We start from the raw sequence: 20,158 nt of genomic DNA, 5'->3' as shown, positions 1-20,158 counted from the left end.
CACAGCAGAGATTCACTTCAAAACAGCTCACAGTTCACAATTGATTCGACACGGCCCGACAGAGCTCCGTGCCTAGAGATATTGGCCCCAAAGACTGACGCCCCTTTCGGTATTTCTTTTTGTATTAAATTTGTGCTCTAAAGTACAAGGGAGTGGTAGGGTCTCACTCTCAGACTCTGCGTCCAAATGCTCTGAGAAGTGGCAGCCCAAGCCACACTTACAAAAGGTTTACAAGGAATGCCAAAAGCAGAGCCCCAAAAGCTTTCAAAAAAAAAAAAAGCTTCTTTGACTCTCAAGCCTTGCTTGATAAAATAAAGAAATTCAAATAAAGCTCTCTCTCTCTCTCTCTCTCTCTCTCTCTCTCTCTCTCTCTCTCTCTCTCTCTCTAATTGCGTAGAATAAAGTAGGCCAGCTTTTGCGTAGAGGAGACTTCCGTACAGCTGCCCGCAAAACGCACCGCAAAGCGCGGGGGTGTCCGTACGCTGCTCCCACGTCAGCATTTCAACGGAAATTCTGGGGCTGCCTTGCTGCACCATTTTCTGTTGCCCATTCTAGGGTTCATGCCATGTCACCTGTTTGTTACACTCTTCCGTTGCTTAGAAATGGAGCTAGATCTGACTAGGCAAGCCCTTGGAGAAAGGGATGCAACCATTGCGAAACTACACCACTGTATTGGGTTCCAGAATAGGGAAGTGGAGCATCTGGAGGAACACTAGAAAGATATTAAGAGTGGCAAGCCACAATCACTACAAGCATCCCTCCACCTGTGACAACCTGAAGTTGTCCCCATACCATCTGCAATGGTGGATCAGATTGCATCTCACTAGATGAATTTTGAAAACTTGTGCGCATCAATGCTCTACGAGCCTATGATAGTACCTCTGTGTATATATTGTAAATAGTATAACACATGCATATCCCTAGTTTTCTAGCATGTAGCACAATTCTCTTAGGTGTTCTTTCAAGCATTTAGCACAATTGTGTCATGTCTTCATTTGCCTGACGGGACGGTGAGTGGATTAGGGGCAAACAATTTGTAGCCATCTACAAGACTCATGGTTCTCCTTTGGTACGAGACAAGGTAAAGAGGATTACTATAAAAGGGCTAGAGAGTGATTCTGGGGTAAGGTTTAGACCTACATGGAAAGGTGCTCCGGCCATGGCATAGGTGGATTAGAGTACACAAGTGGACCTATAGGCAAGGGGTAATCTTTGCCATGTGGACCAAGGGAGCCAAAGTGGACCTAGGAGCGAGGGGTAATCTTTGTCATGTGGACCAAGGATGCCAAAGTGTAACCGTGTGGACCAGATTTTCTGTCATCAACCTTTGAAAGCCATGAATCAAAAAAGTTTATGGAAGATTACATTTGTCGGCTTTTCAATTGAAAGACTACATAATTGGACATGTGTTCTTGTATTTACGGAACCATGATTGACATATTTCTATCCCTAAGTGGGGAAGTATGAATGGCCATTGACATGCTTGAAAAGAATGAAGACTATATCCTCTCACCTTTTTGGAAGAGAGATATAGATGGATACGAGTGTATGGAATGGATGGAATCTACCTTAGGCACACACACAGTAAAACATGCATGATGACTTGCATTGAGTGCTGTTTAAGCATTAGGTAATCTACTCGAAATGAGCTTTCATTGATTCCCATATTGATGTTTTTATTAGCAATTTTCCACCGATTTTAGAATGTTCAAGAAGCTTCTACTCAAGGGCTAGAAGAATCTAACAGGAGAATTCCAAAAGAAAAACAAGTGTTAAGACACTCGTTACATGTGTAAGGACGCTTGTCAAAGACACAAGACAATTTTGTTTTTTTTCCTTTTTACAATAGGTAAAGACACTTGAGACATATAAGGACACTTGTCAAAGATAATTTATCTTTTTAGACAAGTGGCAGGACAGGTAAATGCCACCACATAACCTCTTTTTCCAAGAGGCAAGTTCATCTATAAAAGTAGCCCCTTGTCCCTCATCTTGGAGATCACCTCATTGCTGAAATCTTTTTCTAATCTCAGCCCAAGAAGCCTCTACACTACCATCATCATTGCCCTCTGCATGGTACCTCTCTCTCCTTTAAGCTCTACATGCTCTCTCTGTAACAGACTTGGACACTCCAAGTCAAGAATCAATCGCGACAGCACTAAATAACCACTTCAAAACAATTCATAGTTCACAATAGATTCAACACTGGCTCGGCGGAGTTCTGCGCCTAGAGATGTTGGCCCCAAAGACTGGCGCCCCTTTCGGTATTTCTTTTTGTATTAATCTGAGTTCAAAAGTACAAGAGTGCGGGCAGGCACTTACACTCAGACTCTGCGTCTAGATGCTCTGAGTTGTGAGTGGCCTACCCACTTATTTAAAGAGTACGAGGGTTGCCAAAAGCAGAGCCCCAAAAGCTGAAAATCAAAAGCTTTGAAAAATAAAGCAAAAGTTCTTTCTCTCTTTCTTTTAATAAAGCAAAGAGGCTTTTCTTCTCTCTCTCTCTCTCTCTCTCTCTCTCTCTCTCTCTCTCTCTCTCTCTCTCTTGCTTAAATGAAATAAAGCAAAGAGGCTTTCTCTCTTTTCCCATTGCGTGGAAAAGCAATGCCAAAAGCTGAAATAAAAAACAGTCCACGCAAAAGCAAAAGCAAAGCAAAAGCAATGCCAATCGGAAGCCGCCTCCACGTGGCTTGACTGGACGTCGACTAAGTGCTTCTCAAAAATCTCAATGGGGGGACCACCTACGGTTGAAAAACCCTCTCCGTGTGTAGGAGTAAAATCCTAAAGGGGAGGGGGGAGGACATTAGTGATCATAATGCCTTAAAGACAAGTATGAGTTGCAAAGCTAGATCGGGGTGGGTTGGAACTGGGAGAATATGGAAGGCAAGAAGGATGGTCGGACCTAGGGAAAGCCCTGTAAAAATCATCCGAGGATGTCGAACGGACCTATTCCAGGGAAAGTTCTGTAAAAATCATCCGAGGATGTCGAACGGACCTATTCCAAGGAAAGTTCTGTAAAAATCATCTTGAGGATGTCGAGCGGACTCAAGGGGGGAACACCCTGAACGCCCAGATATTTTCCGTCAGTTTTCAATCAACCCCCCTAGGCTTAGAGGCTCGGCTTCTCATATTTGAACGCAAGGGGAGAAAAGAGTGTACCTCATGACACAACCGGTGGCAGCCAAGAGGGACACAATCCCTGGAGGACCACTTGGGGGGAGAGGCTTTTGACCGTAATTCCGCACCAACTGTATGAAACACTTACCCAGTGGAAGGGGGGACGGTGACGGCCTGAGACCAGAACCTAGACTGGTGGATTGTGAAACGGGGGACGGGTGAGGTGAGGCGACGAGTTCCCCTGACCCACTTCATTTCACGATTTACCAGCGGATTGGTGTTTCATATAGCTGAGGTTGGTGGGTTGAAAGCGCTCCTTGTGTAACCTTTCCGCTGGTCCCCCCCTTGACTCATGGAGAGAGTAAACTCCAAACTAAAGGGGTGGCGGTGACGTCCTGAGACGGACTAGTGGGTTGTGAAACGGGGGACGGGTGAGGTGAGGCGACGAGTTCCCCTGACCCACTCCATTTCACGATTCACCCTCCCTCGGGGCGGTGCCAATGTCACCCTCCACGGAACAGTCAACGCTTGTGGAAGGGTGGGTGCGCTGTGAAACGAGAGACGGGTGAGGTGAGGCGCCGAGTTCCCCTGACCCATCCCATTTCACGACCACCCTCTACTTCGAGCCAAAATCATGGACCCTCGGGCTTGGTGATCCACCCGCAAGTGTACCAACTACGTGATGAGTTACAGTAGGGTCTGGATTCTAAAGTCTTGCTAACCACGGGACCGTTATGGACCACACCCAGATCAAGGACCCGCTTGTCCCTCGGCCTCGCCCACCGATTGAGAAGCAAAACGTTGTGCGGATTGTACCGGTACTACATGTGAATCCACGAGTTTAGAGGATGGAGTTGATTCGTCAACACGTTGGCAGTTGTGACAATGAAAGCTTACATGCAGGACAACCACAGTCCGGAAAGTGGGTTGTCGATCCCCCGGGAACGACGTATCTAACCCGGACCCCTCCAAATTAAAGGTGAGCAACCTGTTCGTTAAGTATAGTCGTGCATTTTCTATGAATTCACAACCATATTATATAAACGATCCAGGAGCACCAGTTAAGGGTACCTGGGCTGACGTGGAAGAGGGCTGCTACCAGGTACCCTCGGGGAGGCGGGCGTTGGGAGCCTCTCCGAGTACAGCGAGCGACAGCACCCCAGAAAGTGGGGAGCGGGGCCCGGTTGGTCGCTGCTACGGTGAACCCGAATTCACAGAAACCGGGAAGGACGGGATGAACCAGTGCGTAGCGGGGCAGCGAAACTCACTAGCTATGGCTGAGACTAGACGCCTCACAGTTAACTCGGAAGGGAAACCATCTGAGGAGCTGAGGGGCGGGGGCATAGACCAGGATGGACCGAGCTCAACAAGGGAAGTACGGTACATTGAGGTCATGAATGCCGATCAACTTCAAAACAACATGCTAAGATCCTTGTCGATACCCGAGATTGACCCGGTCGCCGCCCCAAGCAGACCGGCTAGAGAGGAACGGGTAATGATGAGAAGCAGGCTTGGGAGGGGTGTTTCAGAAGGGATGATTGGCAAGCTGTGCATTTGGGGCGCTAATGAACACACCGAAGTGTCATTCAGCAAGGCCTTGAAGCGCGCACTAAGATCAACCTCCCTGTTTGCAAATATTGAGCTTTTGGATCGATTCCTTAACAATCGGACGGGGAGCACCCGCTTTGATGTTTTCACTTCTAGTAAACAAGCAGCCCTAGATATCCTCCAGAATATCCAAGCGGAGAGTAGGCTTAGGTGGTTTGCTAAGATCTCGCTTCCTTTCGTAAGGAGAGACAGGAACCGTTTGATGCCGGCGATGGAAGTGCTGAAATCGCCGATCTTTGCCACGCTTAACATTAATGGACTCCGGTCGAAGCGGGGGGAGTTGGAGTACGTAATGTTACAAAAGACTTGGAATGTGGTGGGTCTCCAAGAGACTCGACTATTCCAGGGTGCATGGCCCCTTAGAATGGCGGGGTATTCGACATTCCAAGTGCCAGGGTCTGATAAGCCAGGGGCCAGGGGACTTGTGACCTTGGTCTCCTAGGAACTCAGAGCCTTTGAGTTGGGAATGTCGGACGTAAACTCCTTGTTTGTCCAACTCTTTCCTTTAAATATGAAGGATGGTTGGATTTATGGAAATGTTTATGTCCCGCAGAGGCAATTAGTGGATGAGCGAGCAGACGTTTTAAGCGCGTTAGCTTCGAAGCTTCGTAGGTTGGGCAGAAAGGGCCTTCCTCTCCTGATAGGAGGGGATTGGAATCTTAGACGGCGCCCGATGAAGAGATGGCTGGGGAGTGAAGACCTTGATTTTAAGATTGTCCAAACGAGAGGCTCAGGACTCTCGTATCACTCTTCCCGTGGTAAAGGGCGATCAGACATTGACTTCTTTTTGGCCAATGATCTGGCCCTTCAGTCCTCGGCCATGCCAGTGTCCAGAGAGCGGTGGATTTGTCGGACCATTGGCCTGTTAAGGTGAAGTTGGTTTGTGATGCGGTGTGTGCGGAGCCTCCCCCACCAACCCCCCCCTCCATTGATGCGACTAGAATTGAACCGGCGGCTCAACTCTTTTTGCACCACAACTTCTGGGATTCCCTACCAGAAGCAACGGAGGAGGGGGAAATCACGCAGGCGGCGGTGAACCGCCAGTCGAAGAGCTTTGAGGAGGCAGCTGAAAGAGTCTCTCGAGATGTTGGTGCGTTCTCCGTAAGGCCTCCCAAGAGGCCAAATAGAGGCTTTAGGCTAGACCCGAGAGCCCGGAGATCCATCAACCGAAGACGGGAAGCTTGGAAGTCTCTGCGGCATGCAGAGAGTGATTCCTCTAGTGAAGATAGGGCGTGGAGGAAGTTTGTTGAGTGCCGAAAAAAGGCGCGAGCTGAAACGAAGAGAAGCGAGAGAGAGGCTCTCAAACGATTCATGCTCAAGAGCGTCGAATTGGCTAGGCGCAAGGAGTGGTATGCTTGGTGGAAGCATATGAAAGCTGTCACCAGCGTGTGACTACTATCTATCCTTTTTGTTGATTTCTTTCTTATTATCTATTTACTTTCACTTTTTGGAAACACCCCTCGGGAAATCTAACTGCCCTGCATTGCATAGCTAGTGTGGAACTGTCCAGAGGGAGTCCAGGCCTGAGGGCAAGAGAGCACTAAGGTTGGACAAGGACTATGGTTAGCCAAGTGGGGTCATTGACTAGCCAAAGTGGAATCCTTTGCTACAGAGGCTACATTTCAGTTTTGGATGTGGCCACAGTGTACAAAGAGGGTCGGATGACCTAGAAAGATATAATGGCAGCATCTCCTAAAATTTAGGGAACTGCTATTTTGGGACCTGAAAATGTCTTCGCGTCATTACGTGCAGTTTGACATGGGGATCATTTTGTTACTCTGTGGCCAAGTCAACAGAGGCTGCAGGTGAGATATTTTTAGACCCGAGGGTCTAAAGCGGGAAAATGCACAAATGAGTGACACTTGGCACTCTGAGGCCAGTTTACTACTTATAGAGAAGGCAAAAACGTGATTTATAGCTGGGAGGCTCATTTTGCAAGTCTCTGTCACAGGTTAAGAGCTATGGAGTGCTTGCTTTCCCTCTTATGCACAGTGCGGTGCCAGGAGTGATGCCCTGCACGCTACGCACTGCCCTCTCTCTCCCCTTTGGCAGTATGTTATGCCCCTCTAGTGGGCTCTTCATTTGACCAATGTACAGTTGTGTGGGTTCATGCGCGATTGCCGAGGCAAGAGCCTCTTGCACAGGTACTGGATTAGCTAGCGGCTAATCCCCCCGCAGGTACAGGTGAATTCGGAGAGGTTTCACGCCAGAAATCTCGTCCGATTCAAAGGGCAAGTAGCCCTACAGGTGCGGGAGCTCGAGGACTTGCTAGGGATGCGACCGGCACGCGGAACGGAGCCCGAAACAGTGAATTACAGCCTGCTGTGTATTTTTGCAGGTTTAGGGTTTTGGCCCTAAACGGACCCTAATACCCCCAGGAGGTTCGGGGACGCAAGGGGACCGCTGTACAGGCGATCTGGCGCATTTTCAGGGCTGAAAACAGAGAATTCAGCGTGCTGCAGATTCTCGCCAGGTTTTGCAAAGTGCCCGTATGCGTCGGGAAAGTCAGTCAATGCGTGGGAATACTGACCGTGAAGGGTTCTAGTACAGTTATGCTGCCGAAATCAGGCTGGAACAGTGGAAATTCAGCCGAGTTTGTGCGGGGCAGCTTGTAGGAACCACAGCGTTTATTCCCTCTTTTGAACAATAAAGAAATACCGAAAGGGGCGCCTAAGTTAGGGGCCAATCTGGTGTCTGTCTACTCATACAGGTGCAATCTAGCAGCCTGTATCCCTCTCCCCTTTGTTGTGTCTTGAAAGTACAGGTAAAATAGACGACTAATAATGGGTGAAAGCTAAATCAAGGTTTAAAGTAAAGTCTACCGCCCTTTTTGGATTGAACAGGCCGGTTTCATGGTTCCATCGACGGGATTAAATCACTTTTTCCCATAGAAGTGAGCCTTGGTCAGTTTTCGGCTTGAAGACACAGGGGATCATAGACGAGACACAGGGAATTGTAATTATGGCTGACAGACCAGATGATGTGACTGAAGAGGTTTCCTCTTCACAGGGTCAACAGACACATGAAGTGGGTGAGTCCTCAAGACCACCACAGACTGATGATGATATATTCAGGACCCAGTTGGTTACTGCTGTGGCTATGTTCACACAAGTAATGCAGAATCCGAGGTTTTTAGCCTTTCTGCAACCTGCGGTTCCGTCTCAGCAAGTTGGGTCACTGGATCATATTCAAAAGCCTGTTAAGGCTCGAACACAGGTGATTCATACCGCACAGTCAATGGAAACACCTGTACACTTGACGGAGAACATGCAGTCTCCACAACGTATGCCTAAGGTGCAAGAACAGGTGGCTGAGATGCCAGTTTTTCAAGCTGTACCAATTCAGCCCGCCACCTTTCAACAGCCTATAGCTGGTTCTAATGGGCAGGGAAGCAACTTACAGGCTATGCAACAGGTCTTCCCACCACCTTCAGTACACCCTGGCTATTTTGGAGGTGGATCCGTATTCCAAAGCATGGCTGGTCATGCACCTGGAAATCAGTTTTATACGCCAGGAACAGTGTTTGCGGGTGCTCAAACGATGATGCCTAACCCCATGTACAGTGTCATGGGTATGCAACCAGGGTTTCAAAGCACTCAGGGACAATTCGGGATGCCACACGCAAATTTTGACATGGCTGGAATTACAAATCAGCAGCCAAATATGGCATTTCCAGGTCAAGTTAATAGCGGCCAAGGAACACAGATGAACCCTAATAGTGTTCCCATGTTTCAGTCACTTCCATATGACAATTTAACGCCGCTGGAGAGGCCAACTCCGTACAAAGAAGGTGGCAAAGGTGTGTCATTCACGACCTTTACAGGGTTTGATGACAGGAAGAAGGCTCTTTCATTCCTCCAGCAGTTTGACAAGGCCTATGCAGGGGGAAACTTTACAGAGGCTTCAAAGGTCCGCAAGGCAGCCACTTTCTTGACAGGGAATGCGGGACAATGGTGGACAACTTTATTGCTTCAAGGGCAAGCTCCGTCCACATGGATTTACTTCAAGCAGATTTTTGCAGCAGCATGGTTATCTGATGATTTCGAAGCAGATGTCATGACAGAATGGCACCAGCTTAATGCTGCCACTTGCAGAAATCTGGATGATTACAATCGGAAGTTTTGGAAAGCTCTACTTCCAGTAACTTCCTATAGGTTTGTGCCATTGACAGAACAGATTGAAAAATACTGTTGTGGCCTACCTAAAGGATTGAGAAAGTACTGTACGAAGACAAAAGTCACTACTTTGACGCAGCTCATCGAGGTAGCAAACACTGGCAATGGTTTGCTCAAGGGAGAAGATTGTGAATTTAACACTGGCGTCAAGGCAGGATCAGGCAAGAAAAATTCAGCCAAGAAGCACGTTCCCAATGAGGCTCCTAAAGGGACTCAGGAGTCGGCCAACGCAGGGAAAGACAAAGCTACGGCTGAATCAGAAAAAGGACCAGCAAAGAAATGGAAAAGACGTTTTCCTCGCAAGTCAGAAGAGCAAAAGAAGGTCCTGAGGACAGAGAACAAATGCTTTATATGTGAGCAGCCTGGCCACATCGCTTACAACTGTCCTACAAAGAAAAGGCCAGCTGATTCTGAAGACAAGGAAGACAAGAAAGGAAAGAAGCCCATGGCTGGTCTAGTGCCAGATATGGTGGGCGACAAGCCAAATTCAGATGCAAGTGAGCTTTGCAGAGCATGGGGAAAGGTTAGGGATCAAACAGTGCTTATCTTCTTTGATCCAGGTGCCAAAGCCAACTTCATTTCCCCAGAATTGGCTTCAAAGTTGGGAATCAGACCTGAAGAGATGGGGTATACAGCAGAGGCAGGTTTGGCATGTCCTGGCCATACAGAGGCTGTGACACCCATCATTGGAAAGTTGCGTCTACATATCCAGTCCTATGTAGATGCTGAAGAATTTTACATCATGCCACTGGACGGATGTGATGTGTTGTTAGGTATTCCTTGGTTGTTTCGTGTACAGGGAATCATGGATGCCTACAACAAAAAGATCACTGTACAGAGCAGGGGAAAGACTCATATTCTGGATGTAAAGCTTAAAGGGGAGTCTATTCCTACTGTATCAGCTTCTGCTATTACTTCTGTAATGAAAAAGCATCTTTCTGCGTACTTGGTTTTTGCACGTGAAGTGTCAGATTGTGATGAATCAAATTTATCTGTGCTAGATAAAGAAAGGTCAATGTTTTTACAACAGTATAGTGACTGTTTTTCCGATTCATTACCGTCTCAATTACCGCCAGAGAGACCCGAGGACCATGCGATAGATTTGGTGCCAGGCAGTAGCCCACCAAACAAGCCTCCGTACAGGGTTAGTGCGGCTCAGCAGAAAGAGATAATGGGCCAAGTACAGGAGCTGTTAGAAAAGGGGCTGATTCAGCCCAGTTCATCTCCATTCTGTTCTCCAGTGTTGTTGGTGCAGAAAAAGGATGGCTCATGGCGTATGTGCATCGACTACCGTGCACTGAACAAGAATACCATCAAGTCGACAGGTGTTGAATACATCAGTGTTGACAGTAAGCATGTACGACATAGATGCAAACGAGGACGTTTGAGATTTCAGGAGGGGGGTATGTCACCAGCGTGTGACTACTATCTATCCTTTTTGTTGATTTCTTTCTTATTATCTATTTACTTTCACTTTTTGGAAACACCCCTCGGGAAATCTAACTGCCCTGCATTGCATAGCTAGTGTGGAACTGTCCAGAGGGAGTCCAGGCCTGAGGGCAAGAGAGCACTAAGGTTGGACAAGGACTATGGTTAGCCAAGTGGGGTCATTGACTAGCCAAAGTGGAATCCTTTGCTACAGAGGCTACATTTCAGTTTTGGATGTGGCCACAGTGTACAAAGAGGGTCGGATGACCTAGAAAGATATAATGGCAGCATCTCCTAAAATTTAGGGAACTGCTATTTTGGGACCTGAAAATGTCTTCGCGTCATTACGTGCAGTTTGACATGGGGATCATTTTGTTACTCTGTGGCCAAGTCAACAGAGGCTGCAGGTGAGATATTTTTAGACCCGAGGGTCTAAAGCGGGAAAATGCACAAATGAGTGACACTTGGCACTCTGAGGCCAGTTTACTACTTATAGAGAAGGCAAAAACGTGATTTATAGCTGGGAGGCTCATTTTGCAAGTCTCTGTCACAGGTTAAGAGCTATGGAGTGCTTGCTTTCCCTCTTATGCACAGTGCGGTGCCAGGAGTGATGCCCTGCACGCTACGCACTGCCCTCTCTCTCCCCTTTGGCAGTATGTTATGCCCCTCTAGTGGGCTCTTCATTTGACCAATGTACAGTTGTGTGGGTTCATGCGCGATTGCCGAGGCAAGAGCCTCTTGCACAGGTACTGGATTAGCTAGCGGCTAATCCCCCCGCAGGTACAAGTGAATTCGGAGAGGTTTCACGCCAGAAATCTCGTCCGATTCAAAGGGCAAGTAGCCCTACAGGTGCGGGAGCTCGAGGACTTGCTAGGGATGCGACCGGCACGCGGAACGGAGCCCGAAACAGTGAATTACAGCCTGCTGTGTATTTTTGCAGGTTTAGGGTTTTGGCCCTAAACGGACCCTAATACCCCCAGGAGGTTCGGGGACGCAAGGGGACCGCTGTACAGGCGATCTGGCGCATTTTCAGGGCTGAAAACAGAGAATTCAGCGTGCTGCAGATTCTCGCCAGGTTTTGCAAAGTGCCCGTATGCGTCGGGAAAGTCAGTCAATGCGTGGGAATACTGACCGTGAAGGGTTCTAGTACAGTTATGCTGCCGAAATCAGGCTGGAACAGTGGAAATTCAGCCGAGTTTGTGCGGGGCAGCTTGTAGGAACCACAGCGTTTATTCCCTCTTTTGAACAATAAAGAAATACCGAAAGGGGCGCCTAAGTTAGGGGCCAATCTGGTGTCTGTCTACTCATACAGGTGCAATCTAGCAGCCTGTATCCCTCTCCCCTTTGTTGTGTCTTGAAAGTACAGGTAAAATAGACGACTAATAATGGGTGAAAGCTAAATCAAGGTTTAAAGTAAAGTCTACCGCCCTTTTTGGATTGAACAGGCCGGTTTCAAAAGCCGTTCTAGGGGGGAGCAGAAAAAGAGGGCCCGCTCAACCCCTAAGAGACCAGAACGGCGAGCTGCAGGCGGACGAAGAGAAGATCCGAGACATTTGGAAGGATCATGCTTCTCGCGTCTTCGCCGATCCCTCCGGGCACAGCAAGGACCCAGAACACTGGCATAACCATGCTGTGTGACTTTGGCCTAGAATAGAGGGCATCAATGACTCTATTAGGTGGACCGAAGTTCGGGAGGTATGTCGCAAGATCAAGCGACATAAAGCAGCTGGGATAGATGGCATTCCCCCTGAATTTTTCAAGATCCTTATGCAAGATAAGGGAACTAGATCGGATCGATTTAAACCAAATACAGACATGGGAAGAGCAGTCTTCAAATTGCTATGTACTTGGTTTGATTCAGGGAAGTTGCCGGAGGCATCATCTACCTCGGTAGTGGTGTATATCCCGAAGAAGGGTGATCTTTCTAATCCGGACAACTACAGAGGGATATCTCTTATTCCAATCTCTCTGAAGCTCTTGACCTCACTAGTGATCAATAGGATCTCAGTGAAACTTGAGGAAAGAAACTTCTTCTTGCGTGGTCAAGCCAGATTTCGGACTCAGGAGGAGTGTGTGGCACAAGTGATTGCCTTGAAGGAGATTGTGCTCAGACGGAAGGTTGTTAAGAAACCGACGCTTGCGGCATATATTGACTTTGAAAAGGCGTATGATACAGTGCCACATGAGGCGCTCTTTTTAAAGATGGAAGCCATAGGGATTGGAGGTCGTTGCTTGAATTTCTTTCGAGCCTTGTACCAATCTTCCAAGGTCAGAGCGCGGGTGGGAGCGAAGTTGAGTGAGGAGGTCCAAATCGCCCGTGGCGTGCGTCAAGGGTGTCCCGTGTCGCCTACTCTCTTTAATATATTCATTAATGACATCCTGGATGAGAGTGCGACTGACCTTGGGGTGGCTATTCCAGGCCTACTCCTGAAGAACCAAGGCCTGCTTTTTGCAAATGATTTAGTTTTATTTGTGGAGTTTGAGGAGGAGTTGCAGGCTAGTTTAGATAGATTGCATAGTTGGGCGGAGAAGTGGGGGATGAAGTTCGGCATAAAGAAATGCCAGGCGACCGTGTTCAACGGGGACCTTGAGGAACTTATTGCCTTCAAGCCTCACATCGGACCTGAGGAGATTCAGGTAGCTTCGGAGTATAGATACTTGGGCATATTAATAGACAGCGAAGTCTCGATCGATACTATCCTTAAAGATAGGATTGAAAGTGCACGTAAGTCTCTGTATGCCCATAAACATCTTCTGTGCTCTAAGAAAATTCTGATGTGGTCAAGGTTGGCCTTTCTCAAGGCGTGCGTCTTCCTAGTGGCGACTTATGGAGCGGAGATTATGGGTTCACATGACATGAGGAAGTTGAACCCATTAGAGACGCTTATAGCAACTGGAATGAGGTGGGTAGTCGGTAAGGCCGCGAAGTCGAGTTCTGTGGCAGTAGCAACTCTTCACCGGGAGTTAGGGCTCCCCCCCGTACCAGCTTACTGTGCAGGACAGAGGGTACGAGCTTTTACCAAATACGCAGGTCTAAAGACTTGGATTGCAGATTTGGTTAACAATATACCAGACTGGAACCAATTCAAGAAGTGGACTTGGTGTAAAAGGACAAAGTTTTGGGGGGGAGAGGTATATCAACGGCGCTTCTGTTGAAACCGCAAGACAGGAGAGCTGGAAGCTTTGGGAACACTCACATCAATGTGTCTCCCTTGATCCTTATATCGAGAGGAAGTATGAGGACACGCGTGGATACCTCTTTAGGCAGAGCATTGGGAAGAACCCCGGTGGGATGGAGGAGAAAGTCTTGTTACTAGCAAGAGTGGATGGCTTAATGCTTAAGGATAAGATTGAATGGACACAGTCGAGGACTTGCCCGTTGTGCGGAATGGAAGAAGGTTCAAGGTCACTTACGCACCTGTTGGTACAGTGCCCTGAGCTGGACAATCTCAGAAGCTCAATACGACCCTGTTTGGAACATGCTAGACGGCTGTTAAACAATCCTAGCGGTGAAGATACCGAAGTGTTACTCCTGGGAGGGGAGATTAGCGGAAAGCGATTGCCAGGTTGGGTTGTCCCTCGTGGGGCCCATAATGGTCGTCGTGGACCGCAGCTGAGGAGTGCCTATGCGGATAACGTTGCAGCATTCCTCTGCGGGGCCGTATCGCGATACTACAATGCTTTGGCCCATGAGGGTGTTTGAAGCTCGTAGGGCTTGCAGTTATTGCGTACGGTGCGGTCTCGCCTAACATGGTCGTGGGGCTTTCCGAGCGGGCCTTGGTGACCATGGTTGGCCGGATCGGGATGCCTCCTTTGAGCCGACGCCCACTTTGGGTATGGCAGTCCTACCGGACATCCGTTGGACGGGGGCCTTTTTCTACCAGACGAAAATCCTGGAGTACCTGGGCAGGATTCAACACGGTCTGTGAGTTACAAGGGTCTGTCCCTCTCTCTCAGCCTTGGTCCTTAAATGCATCATTGAATTCGTTTGGTGATTTCCCGACGTTACCCTCGGGTGGCGTGACTAACAAGGGAACATGGACTGACTAACATGGCATGAAAAGACTTTTTACTCCCCCGAGGGGGAAACCTGCTTCCATTCCCCGTTGACATGCCACGATACGGCATGGAGGCGCTTTTCCCCTTGTCGGCAAGTCCGCAAGATAACTTGTCTTTGACTCGTTTGCGTGCACGCGAAGCAAAGGCAGTTCCTTGCTGGCTTGCCGGCTCTAGCCCAAAAAAGTAAAAAGTAAAAAAATCAGCAAAAAAGTACACCACAATGTGCCTACATCCTGCTGAGTCTGGGGGTGTCACCGCAAACTTGGCCAATGGCCACAAAGTCTGCAGCAAATCTGTAACTCCAAGCTCTCCCATGTGGTGAGAGAACTCGAGAACCTGTGTATGCAACCATCCCTCCACTGAGTCTAGGGACCACACTGTCTCGGTCCGACCACAGAGGGGAAAAGAGAAACCAACTGCTGAGTCCAAGGCCTCTGTCCCCCTAGCGGCGAGGAACAAAGCGTGGACCCTGAAGCAGGCTGCCTCGTGGTCTGCTGCGGAATCGTCAAGAAACCGAGTGAATCCGTAATCGAAGAAATCCCAGCGGCGTCGGAGGTCAATGCTCGTCAGACCGCGAGGGATAGCTGCAAGGGAAGAAGTCTGAATCTGCAGAGGGGGCCGCAAGAAGGGCTGACCCTCTCTCGCTAGGCGACTCGTGGCAAAGGCGCTGCCAAGAGATCTCCTAGCCGCCGGTGAGGGACCAGTCTCCTGAGTCGACTGTGGCACTGAAGCAGGAGGAGAGGGAGGAGGAGCTGGGGGAGGCGGAGGAGAAGCGAAGCGGGGTGGGGCGACAAAGACAGGGGGGCGAGGAGGGGAGCAAAGGGCGGGAGCAAAGGGCGGGGGAGGGGATGAGGAGGAAGAGGGGAAATCTGAAGGTGGGGTGGCTGGCGAGGGTGAAGCGGAAGTGGAGGCTAGCGTAGGGGGCTCCTCCTGCTCAAGAGGACCAAAACGGTTCCCCGTGGGAACCCAATGCTGCTGAGTAGGCACCTGAGGGCCACTCTGAGTGCCAGGCTGCCGCTGTGGCCCCTGGCGTCGACGGCCACGGGCCTGCTGCCATCCCTCCTCCGCTGGAGCCCCAGGCTCGGAGGGTGGCTCAGAATCTGTGTGCTGTGCCGCTGGCTGTGGCTGCAGCCCAGCCTTGGCAGGCTGGGGCTGAGGCTGAGGCTGAGGCTGAGGCTGAGGTGCAGGACGTGGCCTTCTCTGTGGACAGGCCTTTGCTAGATTGCCCATCTGTCTGCAAATGAAGCACTGGTTCGGGAGACCCGAGTACTCCACACTCTGTCTAAACCAACCCCCACTCACCCGAGGCAGAAGGATGACCTTCGGGAGCGTGTGGGTATCTCTGACCAAAACTCGAACCGAAGGGATGCCAGCCACCTTGGCAGCTACTGATGCTGCCGTACGAGGTGTCTCCAGGACAGTCCCGATGGCGGAGCCAATCCTGGAGAGAAGTGGAAGGTACTCCCTCCGTAAACCCGGAAAGCAGACTGAGATGGGGATGTCTGCCTCCTCTACTAGCACATCCGAAGTTGGGTCAAAACCATGTCGCCACTGTCGAAAGTGGGTGCGTGATGCTCGGATGGCCAGTGGACTCATAGCTATGACCTTGGAGGCCATCTCGGACGTCTCGAACTCAATCTGGTAGTACCCTCGTCCGACGATATGGACATCCAAAATCTTGCCCACCTCTGCAAGAAGGCGGGCCTGGAGAAGGTCTCGCAGCTCTCCTTTGCTAGGACGAGTGCCGAGAACCTTGCAGATCACAGAAGTCGCCTGCAAGCGCTCTACCTCTGCGGCAAGGCTCGCTTGCTCTGTCGGCGAAAGAGGAAGTCGAATGGTGGGCTCAGCGGGGTCGGGCGAGGGGGCTTCGGATGTGAGGAAGGAAGACATTGAAGGAGATGTTGCCAAAGTGATCGCATGAAGAAGGAACAAATGAGGAAGCCATTGCTGAAATTTTCATCATCGAAGGTCTCGTGCATTCAACATGCGAGAGAACACAACCGGTTGTGTGACCTATTGGTAGGCCTTTGGGATAGCACACAGATGGATGCATTTCTCCAACTCTTGTATGTGCTTGTAAGGGCAACACATGCCAACGAGGGGAAACCAACAATATTGCTTTCTTACTTGTGTGAGTGGTTCCATGCTGAACTTTTAGCCTATACACTTGTAATTCTGAGGAATAAACATATTCCTATGAAGGGGCCCGGCCGTTCTGGGTCAGCGTTGCGTCACTCTCAATCTTCTCTCCTTAACTCTTTAATGTGTCTCTCTCAGTCTTTCAAGTTATCCATATCTCTACGCATCTATTATGCTATATCTCTACACATACGTCCCTCTCTCTCAAGCTCTAGCTGGAGATTGGTATTTATCTCTTGTGCAAAGTGTTAATTGGCAGTAGTAAGCCTGTGGTGTATCAAGGGCAAGTTTCATTTTCTTACCCTCAACTCGCCCTAGTTTCATTACTCGTCTGAGTCTTCCTATATTTCAATTTTCTAGATTTAGGCCACCTTTTGTTCAGCTTTGTTCCGGAAGTATCACACACATGGTAATTGTAACTTTTGGTCTCTTAGGTAACTTTTGGCCCTAGTTTCATTACTCGTCCGAGTTTTCATATATTTCAATTTCCTAGAATTAGGTCACCTTTTGTTCCGCTTTGTTCTAAAAGTATCACACATATGATGATTGTAACTTTTGGTCTCATAGGTCATTTTTTCGTTTGCAAACGTTAATAGTACATCTCTCTCTCTCTCTGTCTCAGCTCTAGTAGTGTTTGTGTTTACTTAGTTTCTTTCTCTTTTTATCCAAACCTTGTATCATATTCACCATGATGTAACTCCTGTCTCATAGGTCAATATGGCCTTTAGAAGACGTTAATATAACATTTCATTTCATCTCTCTCTCTCTCTCTCTCTCTCTCTCTCTCTCTCTCTCTCTCTCTCTCTCTCTCTCCATATGTTTTGAGTGCTGTATTAAATGATGAGGATGTTGATGACGATGAGGATGTAGGTTAGGCTTACATACCTACCCACTTTAGGTAACTTCATCTATTTTTATCTTTATGTTCCCCAGACGCTAACTATAGTCACACGAGTTAATTAATGGGATGGCTGATTTCTATCTTTCAATGAAAACTGCTGATTCTCATCGAAGAAAGGCATTTAACAGAAAATCAGCACGTTTTTGAGAGAGAATCGACAAGCATGTTGTTAATTTTGTACAATGCTTCTCTGTTTCTCATTGTTTTACCTGGTTTTTTGCCTTCATTGAAAAATCAGTAAACATGCATGTAAATAAACATGTGTATGAATTTTGGTGGGGGCCAACTGGCCAAATTTCAGCATCTTGATACTCAATTCTCAATTTTACAACCACTAATGTGGTAGTATTCTACCAATAAAACACCACAGATTACATTAGTGGGGATGTGGTAGTATTTTAAGTAAAAACAAGCGCGATGAATTGCTGGTTATAGTCTTGTATGGATACCATGAGGTCTCAACTTTTCATAAGATGGTAGGTGACGAGCACTTGTTGAAAGAGTCTATGGATTCAATATCTTTGTCCATCTTGGAAACATTACATTGTGCAGTCACTGTTCTATACCTGTATCTGTCTTGATGCCTTCATAAAGCTTAGATAGTGCAATTGAATCTTTCAAGAAGCCTGCTGACTTAGCCTTAAAGCTCCTTGTTTTTGCGTTTTTGAAAATTGCATTGTATTTCTAGTCCGTCTGTTGAAAGGGAATACTTTTCTGATGTGCATGTTTGGAATGTGCAAGATGTTCATATTTGGATTGCTTGCTTGCTTTACAGATGGAGAAGCCTTTGCAAAAACATGGTGGTAGATTAGACCACAATGAAACGTACTGCGGGTCATGCTATGGAGCAGAGCAGGTATGATCAATAAAAGTGTTTGCTGCAAGGTATTTTGCTAACCTGAGTTGTAAAAACTTCGTCATTGTTGTTTCTTGAAGCATAATTTGCTGGAATTTTTTCAATGAAGGACAAGAAAGTTGCACTTGATCATCTCACGATTCATGTCTAAATTGACTGCTTTTGCTATGGCAGCATCCTTTGGTTGCATTAGGAGAAATATGGACCTTGCAAGGGCCTTGTAAGGAATCCTAATGTTTAGGATTAAGGCTAATGTTGTGTAGGGTTAAGGGGACAAGGGCATTCAAGAAGCTAGTTTCCAGTAGGCTTTTCTAGACTTTCTTTTAGACACGTGTAGCATGTGGACCTAGGAGGTCACCTTCTCGTTACATCACCGAAGGTCTGGGTTTCTTGGTTTCTTTGTTTTCATATGGCAATGGTCGTTTGATATTCGACTTTGTCGGACAGTCTCGGAAATATAACCATGAATGCCACACTCGTAACACTTTCCTTCTAATTGATACTGTGTCATCTCTTTGGGAGTTAGTCATCGGGAAGAAATATCAAAGGATGTGCTACTTCGCGGTTGTGAGGTATCCTCAATCGACCTTCGTGAACTTTGGTTTCTTTTCTTTGAAGGAGTAGTAGTGTCAGTAAATACTAGTTCTTTCTTCATGATGCTATAACCCACTTTGCTATGTGACATAAGCTGACGCATATTTGAGACAACTTTTCCTATACAGTAATCCCGCAATGAAAAAGGTAAGCCCACTTTGTACTTCTCAATCGTATGCAAAAGTAATGTCCAGGAAAGTGAAAACTGGTTGATAAGCATCTCAAAATCTTTGATTGTATGCTGGAAGGGGGGTCGAGGGGTACATCTTGAGGCCTGATCTAGTTGCAAGTATGTCTACTGCAAATGTTTCATTAAGGAAGCTCGGCTAGAAGGAGAGTTTAAAGTCATGCCAAATTCTGGGACTGTCACGTTTCTCAGCTAGGGCAGCCCACCCTCAAAATCCACATTTAGTGGGCCTTCCCCAGGGTGCTCAAGTGGTGTGGTAAAATAGGACTAGTGGGGCGGCAAAGAAGATATTGGGTCTCGCCCCAATGCGGTACTCAAAGAATAGTCTTACGGGATAGAGAAGAAGGAGGGGTAGGAAGTGGCGGCTTAGACTGATACACGGACGTGATTCGTCTCTTTCGGTATAGCGTTTCGCTATTCTTGGGTTTTGGTCCCGTCACTCGGAGGTTCGAATCCTTCCGTCAGCAAATTTAACACCACAAAGGCAGCTTGTTGGGGCCTGCTTCCGCCTTTCCGTCTCGACTATCTGTCAAGGCACTATTTTTGAGGAAAGAGGTGACTCGCAGCAACTTGGGTTATTTTGTAAAGTTACTTTTAAGGAAGAGGACGTCGAACTGTTGTACAAACTTGAGAGCATTGTGAGAATCTTGGGACGCTTGAGAAGGTGAAAAATTTAATTGTAGCACCTAAAGGGTTTTGGACCAGAATTTTCCACCGAGGGTGCTTAGTAAGAATAACAGTGATGATGGTGCCCATATGATGAATAGGAGGGTGGAGGAGAAGCAGTAGTTGGTGGTGGTGGAACATAGGGTGGAGGTGCAGAAGGCAACGGTAGTGGTACTTTGGAAGCTACATGTAACCGGCCTGTACTTTCAAAAAGGGCGGTAGACTTTAGACTTAAACCTTATTTGCTTTCACCCATTTAATTTGTCGCCCACTTTACCTGTACTTTCAAGACACAACAAAGGGGAAAGGGATACAGGCTCCTAGATTGCACCTGTATGAGAAGACCGACACCAGATTGGCCCCTAACTTAGGTGCCCCTTTCGGTATTTCTTTATTGTTTAAAAGAGGGAATAAACGTTGTGGTTCCCTAC

At 47.9% G+C, this 20,158-nt stretch overlaps 1 protein-coding gene across 1 annotated transcript in view; it reads left to right on the top strand.

Annotated features, from left to right (window-relative positions):
* The window catches only part of LOC147462131 (uncharacterized), a 107,769-nt gene that overhangs the window by 73,099 nt on the left and 14,512 nt on the right, over nt 1–20,158 (top strand). Inside the window, exon 5 of the mRNA XM_086509558.1 lies at nt 18,200–18,280. Within this exon, the coding sequence (XP_086365684.1) occupies nt 18,200–18,280 (81 nt within the window). The remainder of the gene's footprint in view (nt 1–18,199; nt 18,281–20,158) is intronic.

The sequence above is a fragment of the Adiantum capillus-veneris genome, chromosome 3, assembly GCF_014529385.1.
Source record: "Adiantum capillus-veneris isolate H3 chromosome 3, ASM1452938v2, whole genome shotgun sequence".
Lineage (NCBI taxonomy): Eukaryota > Viridiplantae > Streptophyta > Polypodiopsida > Polypodiales > Pteridaceae > Adiantum > Adiantum capillus-veneris.
The sequence above is the reverse complement of the archived record's forward strand: the minus strand, read 5'-3'. Positions and strand labels throughout refer to the sequence as shown.